This window comes from Mauremys reevesii, linkage group 2 (genome assembly GCF_016161935.1).
Source record: "Mauremys reevesii isolate NIE-2019 linkage group 2, ASM1616193v1, whole genome shotgun sequence".
Lineage (NCBI taxonomy): Eukaryota > Metazoa > Chordata > Testudines > Geoemydidae > Mauremys > Mauremys reevesii.
This window is the reverse complement of record NC_052624.1, coordinates 178,596,743-178,620,856: the sequence shown is the minus strand read 5'-3', so window position 1 is coordinate 178,620,856 and position 24,114 is coordinate 178,596,743. Positions and strand designations below refer to the sequence as shown.

The following is a 24,114-nucleotide window of genomic DNA, read 5'->3' as shown; positions in this document are numbered from 1 at the left end:
GTTTGCCTGCAGTGTTCTTATCTTTAAATAGCTTCTTTGAAGGAGCCCATGTGCCCTTTGCCAGAGGCATAATTAGTATCTTTCAGTAGTGCATGTGGAGAGGAACATGTCATCTTTATGCTGTAGTACAATAGCCTGTACTTTTACTGTATTTTCTGTGACTGAGATCACATTATTCCTAATAGCTTCTGTTTTAAGTTGCCTTTACCCCCCACAATTATTTACAGGTTAAAAATGTTAATGGAGCAATAAAAGTTGAGGAGTTAGTTGTCTTTCCACTCCACCTCCACCCTTCAGGGGAGATGATAGTAGCAAAGATGATGTTTAGTAGCCAACATTAGAAAGCTTTCCCAGAGTCAGTTTTCAAAATAAGCTGGAGGTCTGGGAACTAGGTTTTATTGATTTTTAGGGATTCCTAAATTAGAGGCACCTCAGTAATTAAAGCCTCAAAATACAGTTTTCAGCCTGTGCTAATAGAACTTCCGGCCTTTCATAACCCAAAACACACACTTCTTCATTCTTTCAAGTGATTTAACAATTTAATCAATTTTACAGTGCTGCAGTGTTGCGAAAACGTGTGCAAACAGTAAACTCCACTGTCACTGCAGCAAAGATGTGCATATTTTTCCAAACTTTGGCACCGTTCACCATTCCAGTGACCCTGTCCTCCAGAGACAGCCCGTACCTGCTGATGGGGGCGGGGGAGGGAGGACATAATTCAAAGGCACAGCTCAAGTCACGCCCCCATCTCCTTACCCTCGGTCTCCCTCCCCAGAAAGCATCAGCCTCTCCATGCAGCTCCCAGCCGTTGCTTCTACCTCTGCCCTACCTCAGAGCAGCTCACCAGCTCTGGCAGCTGCCCCACAGCTGCATCATCATGTGACCTGGCAGAAATCTGGGGGTGCACATGACCCCGGGTGCCTCCCCCGGCCACGTGTTGCCTCTGCTGTCCTTGCACTATCATTCCACTCTTAAATAGGCCATGGGACAGGTGTCACGTTTTGGGGTGCAGTTGAGAGCAGTGAGAGACTGTGCCACTGTTAGTGCTAGAGCACTGAGTGCCACTCTGCTGTTGTAGCTCCCCGTGTGGACACTCCAGCCAGCATACACACATGCACTGGGTGTCTATGGTGTTAAGTAAGCAGCCTTGGTTCAGCAACTCTTGACTCCATCCAGCCTGCTTGTCATGTCACAGCCACGCTCTGGTCTTCGCCACTCTTGGTTGCAAGTAGCCAAGTAGCCCAACACAGCCAGAGTCCTGAATTTCCCCCAAATAGTCTGTCCTGAAATGGTCCATAATAAGACTTGCTGCTCCTTTAAAGAAACAAAAGCACAGCAGCTTGTGGCTTTAACTGGAGCTTTTAATAATCACTGCAATTCAAATACAGCACTGGGTTGATGTAGAATAAAAGCAAAACCCGTGTATTTCATCAAAAAGAGAGATTTGAAATAAGTTCAGATTTAAGAGTTAAAGTCAAATGGTTACAAACAAAAATGAAAACATGCTTCTAAAAGTCTAAAACTTAATCTAGCAAGATACAGTCTTTGTTCAAGATGGTTTTTCTCTCTCTCTCTCCCACAGTCTTCTTTCCAGCTTTTTACTGGTCAGGACCTATCACAGAGCTCAAATAGCTTGGTTTTTTGTGAAGGGTAACTTGGGGTTCTTTGCCTCTCCCTTTGACAGTCCAATAAGCCTTTGAAATATATTTTCTGAAGGGTATTTAGTTGGGAATTGGTCCTGCTTTGAGCAGGGGGTTGGACTATATGACCTCCTGAGGTCCCTTCCAACCCTGAGATTCTATGATTCTACCCCCAGATAAAGTTCATTAGTTCATGCTGAGTAAAGGAGACACAATGTTTGGAAGATCAAGCTTCTTGAGAGTTCCTCCCCTGCTGTTCTTTTTTACTATATAAATGATCTCTTCCTGCTGCAATCTCCGATACAAATGAATAGCCCATTGAATCTGGGCCACATCTCATTTGCGGTATTGGTCCCTTTCCGTTATCTGCAGAAAACTTAGCAATTGCCCATCTTTTAGTCACAGACTTTAAAGCATAACATTAGTAAATATCCATAATTTCACATATAGCATTTTTACATATATTTTACAATAGTATTATTGACCAGTGTGGAGTTAGCTTTCAAATGTTATCTCACAAGGTGTATTTTGTACAAAAATTATCGCAGTAGTATGTAGGGTGTGAACACCAGGGTGCCTAAGGTCGCAGCTGGATGGATTGATTTAAATCAAGGTGGTTTAAATCAGCAACTTAAATTGTGATTTAAATCAAATGGAAAGTCTCAATTTAAATAATTGATTTTCATAAACTTTTCATTTGTACTTCGGTTACTTTCTAAAGAAAGGTGCATTCTCATTGGTTGATATAGCTATTAAAACATGTTAATTTACAATTAAACAGAGCCTTTACATTATAGTTGGTACCATCTTTTTGCTACCTAGGAGGGTACAATATAACTATGTACATTTATTAAGGAAATAACTAGCTTAATATTTTCAGATGCTGAGTAATTGTACATTTTAGTATGTTCAGGTAGGAAGAAACTATAAAATAAGAGTATGAGACCACCCCCCGGGGGGTGGGAGGGAGAAGGGTTAATGGATGATCCTCATGAGATACATGATGGTATCTCCTGGAGTCAGAGGCTGGGTCCCAACACCTGTGATGACTCTGACAGTCTCTTACACCCAGGTGCACAGACCCTGGGTCCCCCACAGGATGAAGCCCTTAATACAGTACATGACCTATTGTGCCATATTTATAAAGATTGACCTCAAAAGTTAGATGTTTTCCGCTGATTCTTTCTTTATATAGCAAAGCAGCCTTTAAAAACAAATTTGTAATAGAAGCTCTTGGATTCAGCATATTTATTTTTGTTGTTTAAGGGTTTTAAGAGATGATACATTTTTTGAGCTTAAAATAGTTTATATTAAATTCAGATTTCATTTAAAACAAGCTTAGTTTAAAAAAGAAAAACTGATTATAATCTAAATAAAATAAAATGATTAACATTTTAAATAAAAAGTGAAGAAAAAAATAATTTTCTATCCCTTCTGCTGTGGTGTACCCCTTGACTGTTGTCATTTTCCTGGGTGGAAAATGTAGTGGCCTGGTGTCTCCATCCTCTGGTAGCTTAACAGGGCATATCTCCTCTGTGTGTGTCATAACCTTTTTAAACTAACCCCCTATCCGCCCCCCTCCCACACACACACTTTAAAGTCAGAAGGGACCATCATGATAATCTAGCCTGACTGCCTGTACAATGCAAGCCATAGAACCTTGCCACTCCTGAAATAGACCCCCTAACCTCCGGCTGAGTTACTGAAGTCCTCAAGTCATAGTTTAAAGACTTCAAGTTACAGAGAATTCACCATTTACACTACTTTAAACCTGCAAGTGACCCATGCCCCAGGCTGCGGAGGAAAATCCCCAGCGTGTCTGCCAATCTGACCTGGGAGGAAATTCACTCCCAACCCCAAATATGACGATCAGTCAGACCACAGGGGTCAGCAACCTTTCAGAAGTGGTGTGCCAAATCTTCATCTATTTACTCTAACTTAAGGTTTCACGTGCCAGTAATACATTTTAACATTTTTAGAAGGTCTCTTTCTATAAGTCTATAATATATAACAAAACTATTGTTGTATGTAAAGTAAATAAGGCTTTTAAAATGTTTAAGAAGCTTCATTTAAAATTAAATTAAAATGCAGAGCCCCCCGGACTGGTGGCCAGGACCTGGGCAGTGTGAGTGCCACTGAAAATCAGCTCGCGTGCCACGTTCGGCACCCGTGCCATAGGTTGCCTACCCCTGAGTTAAACCCTGAGAGTAAGACCTCCAGCCAGACACTTGAGAAATAATTCTCTGTAGTAACTCAGAGCCCTCCCCATCTAGTGTCCCATCACCAGCCATTGGAAATATTTGCTGCTAGCGGTTGCAGATCGGCTACATGCCAGTGTAGGCAGTCTCATCATACCATCCCCTCCATAAATGTATCCAGGTCAGTCTTGAAGCCAGTCAGGTTTTTTTGCCCCCATTGCTCCCCTTGGGAGGCTGTTCCAGTACTTCCATTCCTCTGATGGTTAAAAACCTTCATCTAATTTTGGGCCTAAACTTGTTGATGGCCAGTTTATATACATTTGTTCTTGTGTCCACATCAGCGCTTAACTTAAATAATTCCTCTCCCTCCCTGGTATTTATCCCTCTGATATATTTATAGAGAGCAATCATATCTCCCCTCAGCCTTCTTTTGGTTAGGCTAAACAAGCCAAGCTCTGAGTCTCCTCTAATAATAAGGTAGGTTTTCCATTCCTCGGATCATCCTAGCAGTCCTTCTCTGCACTTGTTCCAGTTTGAATTAATCTTTCTTAAACATGGGAGTCCAGAACTGCATACAGTAGTCCAGATGAGATTTCACCAGTGCCTCATACAATGGCGCTAACACTTCCCTGTCTCTACTGAAAATACTTCATCTGATGCATCCTAGGACTGCATTAGCCTTTTTCACAGCTGCATCACTTTGGTGGCTCATAGTCATCCTGTGATCAACCAGTGCAGCCAGGTCTTTCTCCTCCTCTGTCACTTCCAACTTCAGCCTATTAGGGACTACATAAGAACTATACAGACAGCTTAAAGAAAGCCAAATAAGATCATTCCAATCAAATGGCAGGTTTACCAATATAGTTATGAAAGGAGGGCATTAAAATGCAGACACTTTGGGAAGAGAAGATTTTTAATTGCTTCATAACCTTGATTGATTTAATTCTAAAATACAAGAAATTGCAACATGAAGACTTGAGGTAGTTTTAAAAAAAACTGAAAGGCAATTTTCATAACTGGTTTGTGGTACTAAATGATTTGGGCATTTGAAGTTGGGCTGTTGGCATGACAAGAAATAATAAGAATTAATCCTGTATCTTTTGTGTAAGCTTTGAAGTGAACAGATTTTAATTGCTTGAACCATTCCGTTAATGATATTACATTTGTATAGAACACCTTTCATCCCAGAGAATCCTAAAGCCCTTTTCAAAATTCAGACTAATACACAGTGCTCTGCCATAGATAGAGCTTTTCTCATATGTGGTATGAAAAATAAATATATGTTGTATATGGGATCACTTCACCCACCGGTAAAATATGGTGCTGTGCATTGTTAACAGTGGTTTAGGACAGGAAGTGAAGAATAAAGCATTAATTTACACTGTAATGGTAGAGGTTTAAAAACTTACAAAGCACACACTAGCCAGAAGAGCATATACAAGATAATGGTGGAAACCATAGTAGTGAGGTACGAGTGATGAAAGTCTACTAACCTCCCTCCTTCTGCAGTTGATAGGTGTTCTGCTAGGATGCTGTCCAGACTTCTATGTTTCATACCAACTTCTGGCTGGAAGATGTTTGATAAATTAGAAATGCAGCTAGAAGGCAGAAGGAACTTTCTATTTTTTCTCTACTCTGTAGCCTCCCAAGTGCTGCAGAGGAATCAAGATTCTCACTTACGCTGCCCCCTGACCTGCATTCACATGAACGACGTCAGTGCCTGCTTCTGCTGCTGTTCATATATTGCTGCAGCAACGTGAAATTGACTTGATTCTAGTAACAAGCGGGGCTGGTGTTCTGGGTTCTCCTCCCGTCTGTACCACTGACTCACTGTAGGACTATAGGCAAGCCAATTAGACTTTCAATACCTATTTGTAAAATGGGAATAACATTTCACTACTTAATAGAGGTATTGATGTCACTGTGGTTTTGGCCTTCGTAAGCCCATATCTGTGAACCCTCTGATTTTTGTAATTCTAGAAATGTTATGGCTATTTTTTACTTTAATTTTAAAGGAACAAAAAATCTCTCCCCCATCATGTGATGACAGACATGAAAATGCAAACCAGGTTCCAGGGTTTGATGTCTATTGTCAATGTGAAAATGTTAGGAAATATAACAATTATTCCCAACCCCCATTCCGTGTCCGTCCTTCCACATGCCATATGTGCTGCTACTAATGGTGCCAGGGCTAGTTCAAACTCCCTCTTGGCTGCCAACCTGCAGCTGGAGATAGCTCTTCTGCTGAGCAGCAACAGTAACCTCTGACCACAAAGAGGAATAGCTTAGTAGCATAAGAAGCATGGTCTGGTGGAATATGTACGAGAATGAGTTCTAATTCTAAACCAATCCTAGTTCTGAGACTAGTTCCCTCTATCGCTTTGATATGGTCAGGTCACTTATTCATTCTGCCTTAGCTTCCCTATTTTTAAAATGGGAGGTAATGTACCTGCATGGGTTCTGTGATGAGTAGCTAGTTAATGTTCGTATAAGTGCTGAATGCTAGAGTGGGGAGGAAGAACTATGGCAAGACAAGGGGAACTTGGAGAAGAGCATGCAGGAAGTAAAGGAGTACTAGAATGGAGAGCAAAGTAAAATTTGATGCTGTCTTTCAAAGAGAAGAATGAGAACAATAAATAGAAATGAGAAAAGAGAATGGTAGGTTATACCAGCAAGGGTCTTGCACAAGTGTGGCATGGGTTAGAACATTTCAATGTATGTTCCTTTCTTACTGTGTTTCCTTGTTTGACATTTTATAACCTGAGTTTTGAGAACATTCATACTACAAAGATAACCAACAAATGATTTTGTTGAAAATGGAGCCTGTGTCCACCCTACTTCCTTTATTATATAGTAAAGGTCTACAGATTGGACAACACATGGTTAAAATGCTGTCAGCTTAAGCTTCCCAGGTGTCCGGTTTTCAACTGGAATTCCAGTCAAAAAGGAAACCTAGCAGTGTCCAGTCAAGACTGCTGACCGGATGCTTAAAGTCCAGTCACCTGCAATAACCAGTCTCTGCCACTGGGGGTGTGTAGAAGAGCTGCAGCTGCCGCTGCAGCCTGGAGGAGCAGTGGAGCACTCAGGAACAGCTCCAGTGGAGAGAGGTACCAGCGGCTCCCCTGTTCTGCCCCAAGCGCAGCTCTCCCTGCCCCACTCACCCCGCACCCCTAGAGCGTGATGTTCTCTCCCCTGCCCCAGTTACCCCTCTGCCCCCAGAGTGTGGCTCTCCCTTTCCCACCCTGCCCCAGTTACTCACCTCCAGAGCTCAGTTCTCTTTCCAACATCCTGCCCCCGTCACCCCTACACCCCTAGATCCCTGCTCAGCTGGCAGGGGGAGGATGGGTGGTGACAGCAGCAAGCAATTTTTGTTTTTTTGATAGGTCACCTGTATTGCTGGTTGCTCTGGAGTCACTAGTTAAATAACCTACAGTTCATGAGAAAGTAAAACCTTCTGGCAGCCAAGGATCTAGTGAATTATCAGAATCGCAACATTTTTGTTGAATTGTCCCTTGGAGGGAAAAATGCTGGCAACTGTGCATGATTTTGAACCAAGCACAAGCAGCTGCTCTGCACTTCTGCAGTGAGAGAGGTTGATGATGGAACAAAGATCCCTCCTGTATAAAATAGCCAGTTAGTATTTGTGGAAGCATCAGGGAGAGCAGTCTTGGTGGCACTCCAGCTGAAGTCCAAATCCTGTTCATAGTGATCTGATCATGGTGGAAGGAGTGTTAAGTTTGTGTGTGTGTGCGTGCGCGCGCATGTGAATGAGAGAGAGAAATTGTTCAACCATAAAGGTTGGAGTAAAATTGCTCTAATTGCTTTGAGATCTTCAGATAAGAAATCTTATACAAGTCCCCCTGTTTATTTTTTACCATCCAGTATCCTACTTCCTACCTTGTGTCTGTGTCTCTCTCATCTACCAGAAAGATTAAAATTATTTTTGTTCTGAAAATTCCCATTGATCTCTAGCTTTCCCTTCCCCTTCTCCTTCCCCCGAAGGATAAACAATTGTCCCATGCTCCACTGCTTTCACAAGCTGCTTTAAAAGGAAAAAAGGAGAAATTGGGCTGTATGTCATAGCTATAACACCAGGCAGTTCATGGTCCAGTGATGATGGAGGGAGCATGATTTGAAGGGCACTGTGCATATTTGCTCCTTGCCTCACTTGCACACTTTGTATATACGCGTCTCCAAGTTATTCAGACACTAGAGAACTCTCTGTCCCATTTGATTATTCCTGCATGCGGAATTAAATAAATGAAATATAGTTGCTCTTCCCTTTGGAGGCTACATATCTGATTCTCAATAAGGCTCCATTATGCCACCCTCACAGTATAAAAGGGCCATAAAATATGGGTATAAATTAAGTTTACTCTCCCTTTAAGGACCATTTACACTGCCTGTCAGAGCAGCATAAAGGGGGCCTTATTGTAAATGAGAATTTGGCCCTGTATGTTTAGCACAGAGGTGCAGGCATGTCAGCCCTATTCAGAAGGCAAGATTTTCCACCTGTATGCTGCCCCAAAATGGGGCCTTATGTCAAAGGCAGGGAAAAACCAAACCTTCACAAAAAGCCAGTAGTGTAGTATTTGGCATGCCACATATTTATTGGGTCAGGCTTAAGGCGCACATACCTTGACCTGCCTCATTCTTAAATCACTGTGACGGCTTAAATTGTTTTAGTGTTTTTCAAAAGCACAGCTGGGCTATGTTTAATTGTTCGAAGAAATAAGAGAAGGGGGCTTAAGGGGGAGTCTGTGTAAATAATTGAGGAAGAAGAATCCAATTTTACAGAAACCGCAGCCCAAATTAGAGAGAAGGCTGTTGGATTGAAATGATTTCTGTTGTGGTTGTAACATACCACAATTTGATTTCTGTCCAGATGAAAACATTTGGTTTACACTTCAGTAAACATTGCAGAAACACTGCCAGCTAATTTTTGAAGAGTAACAAAATACTGCTTTTGGTAAAACAGAGACTCTTTCCATACTCCTGAGTCCATAGCTCTGACCCAAATTCATGGTTTTTTTTTTCAGCTTTGTTAATGCTCTTACATAATTTGAGGCAAAAATGCCTGTAATTTCATAGGAAACAGTATCTTTTATTTTTGAGGGGAGGGGAATTGAACATTCCACAAATCAAAAATATTAATACTCACATTTTTCTTTTAAACTTGCCAAAAAGAGAGTATAATTTGTTTTATTACATCAGCCACTTTCTTCTGAGGTTGCAGCGTAGGTGTGTGCAAGTAGTGTAGGTAGCTGCCTGAGTTCAAAACCCCCTACTTACATATGCACATTGAATTATATGCAAGCTTAAGGGCATGTCTTCATGAGCAATGTTAGCGCTGCCATGGCAGCGCTTTAACGTGGCTGTGTAGTCGTCGCACCAGCGCTGGGTCTCCTAGTGCTGTAAAAAACCTTCCCCCACAAGGGGAGTAGCTACCAGCACTGGAGTGCAGCTCCCTGCACTAGTGCACTGTCTACACTGCCACTTTACAACACTGAAACTTGCAGCACTCAGGGGGTGTTTTTTCATACCCCTGAGTGAGAAAGTTGCAGCACTGTAAACTGGCAGTGTAGACATGGCCTAAGTTTTGCATATGAAAAAATGTGCACATTTTTTTGAACATTTTGCTCTGAGGATTATTAAAGGAAATACATAATTTAAAAATCACACTTCCGTATGACTTTTTTTATTCCTATTGTTATACAAATAACACTTAAGATGACTCTAACTGAAAGAGATTAAATAACAATTAGCTTCTTTACTTGTACATTAGGCAACACTTTGTGTATAGTCAGTTTCATTGTTTCCCCTATATAGTCAGTTTCCTTTGTGTAGATCTTTCACAGAACATCAGACAAGAGGAAAACACTTACAAGAAAGAGAGAAATGTAATTGTGAAACCACAGATGTTGGCAGATTACCTGAAAACACATTTAGCTCATTTTTAATAAAAGAACCGGAAGAGATGAGTTCAAAATTAGCCGTTGAAAGAGATCTTGGAGTCTGTGAAAACTTCACCTCAGTGCACAGTAGTGGTCAAAAAGGCTGACAAAATGCTAGGAACTATTGGGGAATGGATAGAAAATAAGACTGAAAATATCATAATGCCACCATATAAATCCATGGTGTGCCCACACTTCGAATACTGTGTCCAGTTCTGGTCGCCCCATCTCTGAAACGATACAGTGGACCTGGAAAAGGTTCAGAGAAGGACAACAAAGATGATCAAGGGTACAGACTAACTTCCATTAAGGAAAGACTAAAAAGATAAGGGCTGATCATCTTAGAAAAGAAGCGACTACGGAGGAATATGATAGAGGTCTATAAAATCATGAATGGTGTGGAAAAAGTGAATAGAGAAATGTTACTTTTCCCCCCAACCAAACAAAAACCAGCAGTCACCTGATGAAGGTAATAGGCAGTAGGTTTAATAGAAAGGAGAGAGAGTATTTTTTCACACAATGCACAATTAACCTGGGGAGCTCATTGCTATGGAATGTTGTGATGGCCAAAAGTATAAATGGGCTAAAAAAAAGAACTAGATAAATTAATGGAGGATCGGCTCTTCGGTGGCTCTTAGGCCAAAATGGACAAGGATTCAGGCCTGTGCTTGGAGCGACCCTAAATCTCTGACTGTCAGAAGCTGAGAAGAGAAGATGGGTGGATCACTCCAATTGCCTCTTCTGCACACTCCCAAAGCTTGGCCACTGTAGGAGACAGGATACTGTGATGGATGGACCATTGGTCTGACCTAGTATGGCCGTTCTTATGTTCTTATGTCTGTTATTTGCAGTCCTTTTGTAGTAAAAGACAAAATATCCAGGAAATTGCTAGACAGAACTCACTGTTAACATAATGATGATCAATTAAAACTCGCATTAAGTAGTTCCTGTAAAATATCTCTTGTGGGCTATCTGATTGGGTGGATGCTGTTTCTTTCTTTGAAAGAAACATTTTAGTCATTTAAGTTTCTGTCATGCATATTGTTCCAGTGGAAACCTGAGAACAGCAAACCCATGGCCCATTTTCAGTAGGAAAAAAGGTGTGTGAAGTTAGTTAACACAAGGCGAAATCCTAGTGAAGACAAAGCAATTGTTATTTTTCACAGTAATTAGCAGATTGAGGCTCCCCCACAGAAGAAGATTATATCTGCAGGACTCCATATCTTGCCAGGGAAAAAGATTGTGCAAGTGGAGTTTAGTACTGGGAGATACTTTGGCTTAAGAGTAGTTTATCTCTTTAAACTGATTCCTGATATACTCAGCTGAAATAAACCTGATTTAAATCAGAATAAGAGGGGTCATAAGAGCCTTTTGTATCTGTTTAACTAAACTGATTTTAAATCACACCTTAAGTCAAACCAGGACAACCTTAGGTGTAGAAAAGTCCATGTTTTCTAGCCTAGACAGAACCTGAATGTTTAATGTAAACAGGAAGCAGGAAAAAAAAACAACCCTTCCTAAATTAAAAATAAAAATCCTTCTCTGCCTTCTCTATACATAATAGTAAATTAAAAAAAATCTAAAAAGCGCATAAGTTCTTTTATTTCTTTTTTGCAGGTCACCTTAATAAATCTCTGGTGAAAGGTGGGGGAGAACAATAGGTTTTCTCTGATGTATTATACTTTAGACTTGCTAGATTAGTGAAGTGAGAATTAGTGCAATTCTACTGTATTATTGGAAACTGCTAGTCTAATTTCCCTGGGCTGGAAGTATACTCCCCAACCAATCTCAGCTGTCAGAGGAATGTGGTTTAACCCTTGTTGTTCACAGTTCGCAACTGAAAATAATTAAAAAAGTGTTCCAACTAGAGATGGCATGTTTATAGAATGAATGGAGCCAAGAAAGATGGCGATAGCTGTGCTCTCCACTGGGTTAACCCTTCCCTCCTTTTTAGAGCAAATTCGTACTCTACAATAATGAGCTTTGAGCTGAAGTGGGGTTATTATTGCTATTATATTATCAACACTGCTAGGTGCTGTGCTCACATATAGTTAGATTTAATTTCTTCCCTGAAGAACAGTTTGCCTGTTCTGTAGTCAGAGAGGAAAAACGCACAGTAAATGTGGGACTGATCAATAACATATGGATCCAGATCCAAAAATGCTAAAAGCTTGAGGTGCATGTGGATTTGGGTATTCATATTCAGCCACCTCTGTTTTGTTTTTGTAAAATGTGCATTATTTATTTATTTATTTATTTTATTTTTGTTGGTATCTTATTTAAAAGCTGTCTTTGCTAATTGACTTTCTTTAAGTATTCTCCTTCTTCTGAAATTTTACAGGCTTCATAGCTTGGTGTGTTTTGAGCATTAAATTGAATCAATGAAGGCAGCAGCTATTACATTTTTGAAAACTGGCATCTCAGAATGTACAGTAACTTTGTTTTCCTGCCTGGGTTTATGTGGTGATGGCATCAAGCTAGTGGTCCTTGAAACTGATTTCATGGGGTGAGTTGCCACAACATGCAGAGCCAGTAATTCTTGGATCCATATTGCAGACTAGTGTGGAGGGAAGAGAAAGGGGGAGTGTCTTTTTCATTCAGAACTGTCCTAGGGTTATTGCGTCCTTGAGACAGTTACTGCAGAAGAGTTGGGCCAGACCAAAAGGAATTGTTTGTTTCCCTCCCAACACCTCTCCTCCTCTTCAGATGATTGCTTATGGTGTGACAGAAAGTTCCTGTCTTGCAGAAAAATGCCCTATTCATTTTTTGTTAGCTGCTTCAATTTTCATGCTTTCAAGCACATCTGGAATCCTGTTTTTGCTGATCCTCATTCTGTAGAAATGTGATGGTCAGGATATGCAGTAGACCAGGAGAGAGAGGGGTGTGTGTGTGTGTGTGTGTGTGAGAGACAGACATAATATTATAATCTCTTTGCAGAGAAAAGCACCATCCTGTGCTGGGTGTTGCTGGTACTACCTACCCCATACTGCTGGCCAGTAAGTGGTATCAGGGACAGCACCGGCTGCCACCAGGCAGGGCTTTAGCTCTTGCTTCTAAAGGCAGCCTCAGCCGTAAGGAAGAGATAGCATCACCTGTGCTGTCTCTAGTCTAGCAGATATCTATGAGCAAATCACCATGCCCACCGGAATAGATGTGGAGACGCATGTGTATAGTGATGAAGTGAAGAGGAGATGTTTGGGTGGGAGGTGAGGAGATGGGTATATAGGGGGAGTGAGAGCAAGCTGAAGTGAGCAGCTGAACCCACTTAACTGCTTCCGTCTGTGTGGTCCTATGTAGCAGCCTTTGACCTCAGGCTCTTCCCCTGGCTACAGGTCTTGATCCACTGCCAAGAGGGTACCCTAGTTGTGCTCTCACCGCCTTTTTCTCATGTTAGGGGTAAGGCTGCTGGGGAGGGAGAAAGGTAGCTGCTTGGTGCCCTCCCACAGCAGATCCAAGGGTTGCTAAAGAAGTTGAGGCCAGAGACTGTTATGTGTGGTCAAAGCCCGGGTGTCTTCAGTGCAGTAAGCCCTGGCGTCTTGACAGCCACACTCACCTTCTCCCCACATGAGCAGCTACTCCCTGCCCCTCGGCTTCTCGTCTGTTTTGGGGAGAGGAGTGATTCTTCTTTGGCTTCTGCCAGAAATGTTTGTAAGGGATACAGGTGGCAGGCCCCCTACAGATCCTCTTAGGGCTACTCTTGCTATTGGAAGCAGGTGTTTCTTGCTGCTGTTCCCAACTCTGATGATGATGTAGTTAGGTGAGGCCCAACAGAGGAAATAGGGTTTCTTCCTAGAAAACAAGTTGCCTTCAGAACTGCTGAGCAGTCAAACTCCAAAATATATTTTTACTTCTGAGGAGACCAAGGTTGTAGTGCTAATCACGTGATCCTCAACACAAGGTTGATGTTTCCAGCCACTCTTTCCAAGGCGTCACAGATACTTTGTATAGGTTCACCATCCCCTTCCAGCATAATTTGTGTAGTGAGAAACACTTTCCTGATGTCCAGTTGAGCCAGGAAACATTAAACCCAAGGATTAACTCGAATAAACTGTAGGTTTTTATAACAATGCATATAGTGCAGAAACTACGTGGCAACTTACAGCAAGTCACAACAAATGAACAAGGCACCAAAAATTAAACAAGCATAATAGCAGCTCCAAAGAGTTTACCATCAAAAGGGTTTGCGGAAGGGCTCTCAGACCAAATGGTAAACTACTTTTTGCAGCTCTGCAGAACTTCCCACTCTTATTTAGCAATAGGACAGTAGTACATTAATAAGCTCCATTTCCATGGAGATTTTTTTTTTCTTTTTTTGGAACACCAATAAACCTTTGTGTGCATAGCTGCATAGAATAGCCCTTGGGCATCTGTCCCTGCTGGGGACTCTTATCTCAAGATCACACCTCTAACAAGGAAGATGGGAGGTTGTTCTTTAGGTGTCAATAGTATTTGTGTATTGTAAAGTAGCTACTAGAGGGAGACAATCCTGTATCCTTGAGTAGTACCTACCGGAAACCCCATACACTCACATTACACATACACAAAGGTAATGCTGTGCCAGGGTATTCATTTAAAATCTAATCCTGGCTTGTTATTCACTGCACTTTTTATTTCTCATATGTGTCTTACTGACTGGTACATTTAAAAATATTTGTCCTTTTTGTGTGCAAGTCAAATGAGATGGCACATCTTATGACATATAGGAGATCTGGGAGGGAGCATAGCCAGAGGACTGGGTAGTGGACAGAGAATCAGGACATCTTGATTCTATTCCACTGTCTACCATTGACCTGCTGGGTGAACATAGGCAAGTTACTTAGACTTCTTTGTGCCTTGTTTTTTTCTGTCGGTAGAATGGAGACAATAACCCATCTGTGTAAAGTGCTTTGAGATCTACAGCTGGGAAGCACTATAAATACAAAGTATTATTACTTCAAAGTGTTCCTGGCCTATGGGTTAGTTTATCCATACTCTTTGGCCCCAATTCAGCAAAGCATTTAAACACATGGCTAAGACCACCACTGTTCAGCAAAGCACTTAGAGACATGCTCAGCTTTAGGCATGTGCTTAAGTGTTTTGTTGAATAAATAGGACTGTTAATCTGGGCTTTTAAGAATAACTTTTTTTTTTTTTGGTTTAACTTAGTAATAGAGTCTGGAAGTGTGGCCTTTGTATACATCCCTTTTCTAATAGCATTACTAAAACTGAAGGCATGCATTAGTCTGACCTCCTCTTTCCGCTATGTTTAACACTAAATTAGGTTGTGATTAATGCTGGTAGCTCAGAGGAATAATGGAATGACATTAATGAGCCTTTTCTTCATAATGATCAGGTTCTCCAGCGCTGCCCAGCAACATGGTATATTTTGGAAGCTCTCAGGACGAGGAGGAGGATGAAGAAGAGGACGAGGAGACAGAGGATACAAAGGCAGCCACAAACAATGCTTCATCTTCATGCCAGTCAACCCCCAGGAAAGGAAAAACACACAAGCATGTTCCAAACGGGCATGGTAGGTCCTAAATCATTCTGTCTGTCTTCCTGCAGCATACAGTTGAGAAGAGAGGGTGGGGGTTGCGGGGGACGCTGCCTCGTAAAGAATTCTAAGAACTGAATTATATTCTCAGCCCTGCAGTGACTTCACATCTGGGAGAAAACTGATACTGTCCATACTATGAAAATGGTTTGCATCTTCCCTTTTATCCAGCTTCTGTCTAGAGGCTGCAATTCTGTCAGTCTGTGGGAGAAATACAAATGAGTAGCCAGGGAGCTGGTTAGAGCTATATGGTGAAAACAGTTTTGCTAATCCCTGATGCTGTTGTTTGGCATTTCCTAGCTGCCTTTACTTAAATATTTAATCTGGAATAATTTAATGTTATTAATTTAAATATAAAAACCAAAATAATCAATAAATGTTACCAAAATATATCCAAGAGGGAGCATTTTAATTTCAGATGTTAGATGTTGCTAGCACAGTTGCAGCTGAGTTTCTAAGCTGCAGTGTTAGCCTTGTCAGGACGTAGGACTTCACCCCTACATTTATTTATTTTTTTGCATATCATCAGCCGTGCATTAGTCACAATCTATTTTCTTCATATGGTTGTCAGTCATATCCAGATAAACTAATCGGTGTGTGTCACCACAACATGTGCTCAACACCTACTAACCTCAGGACTAAGCCTACTAGCCAGGATGAAAAGAACCTTAGCTGCCATGTCCCACTACCACCAAAGCCCACATGGTCCAATAGACATCAGCATTGCCCTATATTAAATCTGGGCTGTTCACCACAATAAACACATTCTGTATTTCCCCATTCCCTTCCACAACAGCTCTTTGCTATGAAGAGTTGGTCCTGCAATGTCTGCCGGATCCTTTCCCTCTTCTCTGCAGAAGGGCACAAACTCCTTGTCATAGCCGGCTTTCCAGGGAAGTGGCCATTGCTGGCGGCACCTGGGTTCTTTGCTTTCTTCCTTCTGAGGAAAACACTAGGAGATCCAGGCTTCTCTGCATCTTGCTGTCTCATTCCCATTTTGCACAAGAATTTTCTTTATGAGGAACTGTTTGTAGGATCAAAGGTGGTATTGCCTCTTCTTGACCCAAGCAGCTAGTTAAAGTTCAGGACTCGGGGGATGTTCTGGTTGGAAGTAGAAATGGATGGAGTCTGGTACTTTGGTGCAATCTGGTTTATTTATAAGGACTGTACAAAATTCTGCTTCTCCAAAAGCAGGAGGAACCAAGAACAAAAGGAGCAGTTCTGTAGCTTGCCACCCAAGCCTCTTTAGCTAGCATCAGACCCAAACATCTTCCTTCTAGCTGTTTTCCAGGGCCACACTATGCTTACAGGCTGTTTCTTGGTTTTCTTGCTTTTTGCCTCTGTCTCTGTCACTCTCTTCTGTGTGTTCTCAGTTTCTGCGTGTTCTGCCTTCCCTCATGCATGCATCCACCCACCTGGTCACAAAACCAGTGGAACCCCTCCGCCCCCTCCCCAGGGCACTAGTTTCTGGGTATACTCTATTAGGCCTTTTTTTAGGTGTGGCACTTTGTGTTTCTTATAACCATCTTAAGTGAAGGGTAAGTTTTATTTCTCTGTTTTGGGGCCAGTTGCACAGAAATAGAAGGGAAAAGGATACCTGGCCATACTACAGTTCACAAGTTTTTAGCAACAATTTTAGTGTTGTAAAAGGCCTGGATCTGAACACCTTTGATTTGTAGGATCCAAACTTTACACCTTGCATCAAAGTGCAGAATTAACAAGTACAGAATTGTGCATAGTGCAAATGAGACTCTCTGCTCTGTAAGATGCAGGGCTTTAAATACATGCTGCGTATGTTGTGCCAGAAGGGTTACTGTACATTAGCACATTTTCTTTGAGAATTCCCTGAAGTGCAGCCACTTTGAAATTAGCTTGAAACCAGACTCACCTGAACCCTCAGTTGGGGGTAAAGTGTTAATTATTTTCACCCTTAATATTGATTTGATACTCTTCATCACTAATCAGAGTCAATATAAGTGAGGCTTATGCATTAATAGTTATGCTGAAGACCTTTATATAGTACATGAGGGATTATGTGAAATGTTTTGTCAAAGGTGATGAAACATAATCTCCCCCAGAAGGTGCTTTGTGTATTAAAAGCTACCTTGTTTGAGAGTTCCTTAAGTTTTCAGTGTCTGTCATATTTGTTGCTGTCATGTCTGTTTCAAATGAGACCACACGCAAAAGCAGATGGGAATGGCTGCCCCAGTTGAGCTTAATCTAGCATGAGAGTCAATTTTTAATGGATTAGTCTTTTGTTTTTACAGTACTATGTGTAGACAAACACTATAGGCCTGAAAATGTTAAACCTTTGCTGTGACATAAAGCAGCAAAGGTTCAAAGCTTGATTAGTGTCATTAGATAGTGTCAAATAATTGCTTCCTAATAAATACAGGACGCCCATTAAATTTCCAGGATAACATGATCATTTACCACGATGATTGTACTGGCCTGTAGCAGTAATATGATGTGTTGTGTGCTCAGTTCTTACAGACTATTTGTATGTTTTTGTAAACTGTGGAGTCTTTTGTTCAGTGGTGTTGCCTAAGTAGAAAATACACACACATTAGAAACTTTTATACATGTGAATTAGTTTTACTTGTATTAGAGGAATGAGTAAATTGGCTTCTCTTCCTACACTGCTGCACTATTACGTGTATTGTTATATTCCCACTTTCTTGATATTTCCATCACACTGTGAATATCTAGCTGTGATATAAAGTAGGAGAATGTATAGGGAGATAAGTGTTTCCTCCTCCACCTTCCCCCCCCAAACCTTCATGCTAGAGTGGAGAGAGAAATATGCAGTAGGATGACAGGCTTTGTCCCTGACGCAATATCAAAGTGCAGGCAGCAATAATTTTGTGGTTAAACTGTTTTCTGAGAGATTGGTGCAGTTGCCACGAGGGAAAATGGTGGAGCTGTGCTTTTAAAAATTGGTACCACTAACTGATTAGGGGAGAGTCTAGCAGATGTTAAAATGAGTTTGCAGCAGCCCCTGTTAAAGACTTGGATGATAATAGCGGAGTCTTTTCCTGGCTTTTTGTTTTGGTCAGACATTAATATTTGGTGAAAAGGAGTCCTTTGTACAGTTTCAGGTGCATCTTGTGGAGTAATTTGTCACCATACACACCAGATACAGTTTGTCTTAGTATTGTTTATGGGAATTTTAAATTATTTTTGAATGTGTATCAGCAAGATGAGCCAGACAAAAGAGCAGATTGGTTAATATGAGCTTAGCAGCATTTCCTCTAAAGGAGAGAATTTGTAGTTGCTTGTGAACAGTAACATAGAATAAAAGTGATAATTCTTGTAAATCTCATGTTCATGGACTAAAGCACAAACAAGTGCTACATATAGTTTGTAAAATCTCTACCAAATTGAAAAATACCAATGACTTTTTTCGTGTGTGTGGGGGGGGGATGTTTTGAGTAAGCCCTAAAGCTAAACGTGGCATTGAGCTCCCAGTCAGAGTGATTTTAATTGCTTTAGGATTCACACCAAGGGTTAAAATGGTGAAAGCTAAAAACTAATCAATTGAATCACTTGATTTCCACTAAAAAAAAACAGGAGTACACGGCTGCTACTCTGAAACTTTGATTTCCACTCTGCAGCTGACTTCAAAGACTATCTTACCAGCTAAGAGACCAGATGAATCTTTAGTGAGAATAAAAAAATAATCACTCTTGCTGTTATAATATTTTAGAATGGTTGAAATAGATGTATAGAATGTGCATCAATGGTCTTTCTATTCTTTTAAAATCATGTGGTTGCCTTTTAACTTCAGGCTTCCTGATACATATTATAGAATTTTGTGGTGAATTTCAGCATTAATTTATGGAAAACAAAGGAGTTTCTGTGTTGCAGTGGTTAGAACAGAAGTTCTGGAGACTGAATTTTAATCTCAGCTGAACCATTCACTCATTTTGACCTTGAGCACATACCTCCATAATTGGCAGTGCCTAGATGTGCAATGTGTTTAAAATGTTTGCAAACTCCCCAAAATGGGAGAATCACAACAATTCTCTTGTAGCAAACTAAGAAGCTTAAAGTAGTGATTGGCTAATTTCTTCAAATGTAAAGATTTCAGGATTCCGTATTTCTGACCTCAATTAAAAAAAATTGTCAAAAACGGAGAGAACTGTGAATGTGGCACTCCCTTATCTGAGGTCACTTTTGTTCTCAATATGCTTCAGTCATCCAAGCTCAACTTTTCTCCATAAAAACTATTTCCTTGGCCAGTGCAAACTGGGCCTAACAGTATCCGAAACAGTTATAAACCATGTTCTGAAATGTGTCTAGAATATGGTTTGTAAAACTGTTACTATTAGGGCTTTTGGGCAGAGGAGAAAAAAACTATTCTTGGAAGGGTCATATTTAAAAACCTTTCTGGCAAATACATTTTCACTCTTAATGTAGATTAGGCAAGGAGACATCACTGCAAATACTATGTTGGATTTTAGGGCATCCTGTTTCTTTATTTAAAAAAAAAAAAGAAAAGAAAAAAGAAAAACACTGAAGAACACTTCAGTTCTCAATTTGCAATGGGTAATTTGGCAAAATGATTCTCTGTACATATATAGACTCGTAGTAACAAATTCCCTGTAAGAGATCAGGGGGTGCTTATTATTCTTCATTTCAATGCATCACTCAGTGTATTGTTCCTGTGAGCTATGCCATAAGTAGCATCACTTGTGAATGTCCGTGTTTCTGAATGTTTGCATGGGAATCCTGAATGTGTGGTTGAATGCAAATTATGCTACTCAGTTTTGTTCTGCACTGAATTTTATATTTTGGAATATATGCATGAGGTACAACTAGGGTGACCAGATGTCCCGATTTTATAGGGTCAGTCCCGATATTTGGGGCTTTGTCTTGTATAGGTGCCTATTTCTCACCCCCACCCACTCCCCACCCCCGTCCTGATTTTTCACACTTGCTGTCTGGTCACCCTAGGTACAACTTCTATCACAGCCCATTGGATTTGTCTTGGCAAGGGGAAAAAAACCATAGAAACATATCTGTTTTCCCCAGTATAGACCAAGAATATTTTAGAGGCAAGGTGCTAGCCTAGAAAGTGAGTTGTCACTTATTTGTGCAATTTGCAGCCTTTTGTTGAAATACCATAGAACCAGTAATTGTTGCAATAAACATATTTTTTGCACATGTAATTTTTCTGCAAAAATATTTGTAACATGAAAATTACCAGTTCTGCAGTCATTTGCATATCTAAATATGCAAATTAGACCGCACAGTTTGGGACTCTTGTATCTCAGCTACCGAAAAGCTTCATGACCTGAAGAAAGGAATAGGGGAGCCTGAAACTGAAAAAGAATGAAAGACTTGTTACCTCACATGGGCTAATGTTATATGGACTCACTACTTTGACATCTGTTGGTCATGATGGATAGGTGAGTTGAATAGTGAGGTAGGTGCTAGAATAGGACAAAACTCTGCATTTTAGCTTTGAAGGTTTGAAAAACAAAAATGTTTTACATCATTAACATTCCTCCCTCTCCCCCACCACATACTTGTTTACACATAGTTTTAAATGACATAATTGGCTGCAAGAAACTTACAGCATAATCCACTACAACTGCCTTTTAACCTGTAGAATGCAGCAAGAAATCTTACCATGGAATTGTGCACCTACAGTTTAGATAAAGTTGAGCTAGGGTTGAGGTACATGTACAACAATGCCATCCTATTTTATTCAGTTCAGCATCCGATGATGTAGTAAGTACCTCCTTAAACCGACACAGAAGAATTTGTGGGGTCAGAAAGTGAGTTTGTGAGAAATGCTCGGTACAACTCTGAAGATATGTCACCTAAAGAAAACGTGTGAAAATGTTTTAAAAATAGTCAGATTTGGGTGAATATCCCACAATCTCTAGTTCATGCAAGAGGGAAAAACCTTTTAAAATTGTTTGGTCCTTTAAGGCTATTTGGGAGCCAAATGAATGTTTTCAGACACACTGACTTAAAAATGAATTTCTGCGAGGCGGGGTATCTTTGTATAATAATGCAGAATTAGTACCAGGCAGTCAATTTATATTTATTATCATTGGGTTTGGGGAGAGATGTATGTAACGATATGAGGTGTGCATCTGAATATCTAGCTCCTGTTCAGGAAATTGCTGAGGTTCCCTTTTCCTCTCCAGAATAAAACGTCTCCTTTTTACTCCTCTTCCCCTCCTGATTTTATATATATAATTATTATTTATTAAATACAATTATATTAATGTATAGATTCATTTTATTAATGCAGCACAGGCTCTGCTGTACCTTGCCTTATCCTCAAAACACCAGTGCATAGGATAATCTGCCACAGACAGGTTTCCTACCAATCATCTCAATACATTCATACAGTATCTCAAGTGTAAAAATAGGGTAGGATAAGCCCAAGCAGTGGTGTTTGTGAGGGAAAGCGCTATACACAGAGCCAGCTGTAGCTTGAACCTAACTAGTTAGTGTTTTAAATATTTATAAGACTGAGTTTAGCTATCTTCATATACAGTACAAAGCAGCTCTGGTGGCTGGCTGTGGCGTAGCAAACTTGGGTATGTGTGTTAGTTTTTAAGGACTTTTCTTAGAAAAAGTGTTGCAAAAAGTGCAGTAAATTTTAAAAACTCAGTAAGCGGCAGTTTTTCTCAACTGTAATTTATCTCCAGTAATGAGAAGAACCGAGGCCTTATCTGTAATGGGGTTTTCAGCCACCATTGTAGTGGTACCAGTCAAACCTCAAGTGTGGACACAGTTTACACCAGTGCAGTGCAGTTTGTAGTGGGACAGGTTTCAAACACAACAGCCGAAAGTCATCGTATCTGAACCTTTCTGTGACTACATATGCTCAGAATACAAACACGAGAGCTGAACCAGGGGACGCCATGCTGGTACAAATCATGCTGCACCTGTGAAAATCATGTACCCTAAGGCTCTCCACCGGTGCAGCTATACCAATGGCTTAAAAACCCCAGTATAGACAAGGCTTGAGTTAAGGGTTCTGTTTCCTTCGCACATTTGGTCATCACCACTGACTTAGAGGAGGGAGTTGCATGCACTCCATATGTTTCTCAAACTGCTTTAGGGAAACAGTATTCTGAGTATAGGTGTTCACAGATCCATCAGATTAAATGGTTCTGAACCGTCTTGTTTGAAATTATATGCATTGATTAATAATTTGCCTATAGAGGTTTTTATTATTGCTTGGGGATAGTTCTCTCTCTTACTTGCCTTTTAACTAAAGTCTCTTTTAGGAGAACAGACCTGCTTGCTTATAATAGCATAATAATTAAAGACTCCAAAAGGTTTTTCCTTTAATTGTGTTTTTAGAAAATAACTTCAAGACTGAAACCTTTTTCTTCCATCCTTTCAGTTGGGAGTACACTTAGTAAGAAAACTGCTACACCTCTACCCCGATATAATGCTGTCCTCGGGAGCCAAAAAATCTTACCACATTATAGGTGAAACCGTGTTATATCGAACTTGCTTTGATCCACCAGAGTGTGCAGGCCCCCTCCCCCCAGCACTGCTTTACCATGTTATCGTTATATCCAAATTCATGTTATATCGGGTCACGTTATTTCAGGGTAGAGGTGTATAAGAAAAGCAGAACTTTAGCTAGCAGGCAGATGAGTATTTCTGGGATGGCAGACACTATCACTGTAATGAATAAATATGTATATTCAGTTTTGTTTAGATAAGCTATAAAGGTGTGACCTTCCTACTTTCTCTAAACAGACAGCCAGATACCAGGAATTAGTAGCTGGCTTGTCTTAAATGAGATTTAATCTCAGTAGTATTAGTTTTCTTTTTCTTAGGCAAGTGCATGTTGCTTTCTTCTAGTCAAAGACATTTTGACAATATGATTTTCCCCTTTGACTATTTTTCTCATATGGTGATACTTTTATAATTTCATAGAAATGACCTTTTGTCAGCACTTCAGGCCGGAGTCCCATTTCATTTATGTTGATTCACACTGGTGTAACTGCATTAACTTGAATGGATTTACTTCTCACTTTCACTTGGTGAGATCAGAATGAGAATTTTTATGTTTACTGTAAATGTGTTTTTTTTTTTTGAAGCATTAAAGCCTAATTTAACTTTGAGAGGTTTGTATACAAATAGGTATATTTACTTGTACTCATTATTAGAGTAGTGTTTTATATATGGGCACAATACCAGTTCTAAGTGTTGTTCAAAGAAATTAATAGTGATCTTTAAAGAGGCTGATACCAATTATTGTTTTAATTAGGGACGGTATGACTAGGACTGCTTTGCATCCAGTTTTCTCTTTTTTCTATTATGTTTTCAGGGCTTAAGCTTTTCCTGTGAGAATGAATATATTTTTCCTCTCTCCTACTTCTCCCTCTCCCGCTTTCAAGAATCTTACAAATTAAGACAAAAGATAATTACTCAGAAGGGTAAAACTGGCAGGGTTCCCACGACACTTAAAATTAATGATCTGTTGAGTACAAAATATACTTTGTCTCTTGTTCATGCTTTTCATATATATATATATAGAGAGAGAGAGAGAGAGAGAGAGAGCGCGCGCACAATTTGACTTTTTGGCTATGTTTTTTGTTTAGTAATTTGCAGATATAAAATGGCAACGGGATACAGAAAACTTATCTTTTGACTTATGGTTCTGTGTGTGCAGAACCATTTATGTAGTAAACCCAGTTTGTTCCCACTGAGTAAAAATGCACTTGCATCCAGTGAGGAAATACATGTTTAACAGAGTTAAAAATTCATTGTGTGTGTAATGCATCTTATTAAAAAAAAAAAAA

The 24,114-nt window shown here is 40.3% G+C and overlaps 1 protein-coding gene across 3 annotated transcripts in view; it reads left to right on the top strand.

The window, feature by feature from the left end:
- The window catches only part of JARID2 (jumonji and AT-rich interaction domain containing 2), a 183,164-nt gene that overhangs the window by 104,605 nt on the left and 54,445 nt on the right, over positions 1-24,114 (top strand). For all 3 annotated transcript variants that reach the window (XR_005594478.1, XM_039525970.1, XM_039525971.1), the window contains exon 4: positions 15,125-15,301. Coding sequence is in view for 2 of the 3 variants with exons in the window: in XM_039525970.1 (XP_039381904.1) it covers positions 15,148-15,301 (154 nt within the window). In the remaining variant the exon portion in view is untranslated. The remainder of the gene's footprint in view (positions 1-15,124; positions 15,302-24,114) is intronic.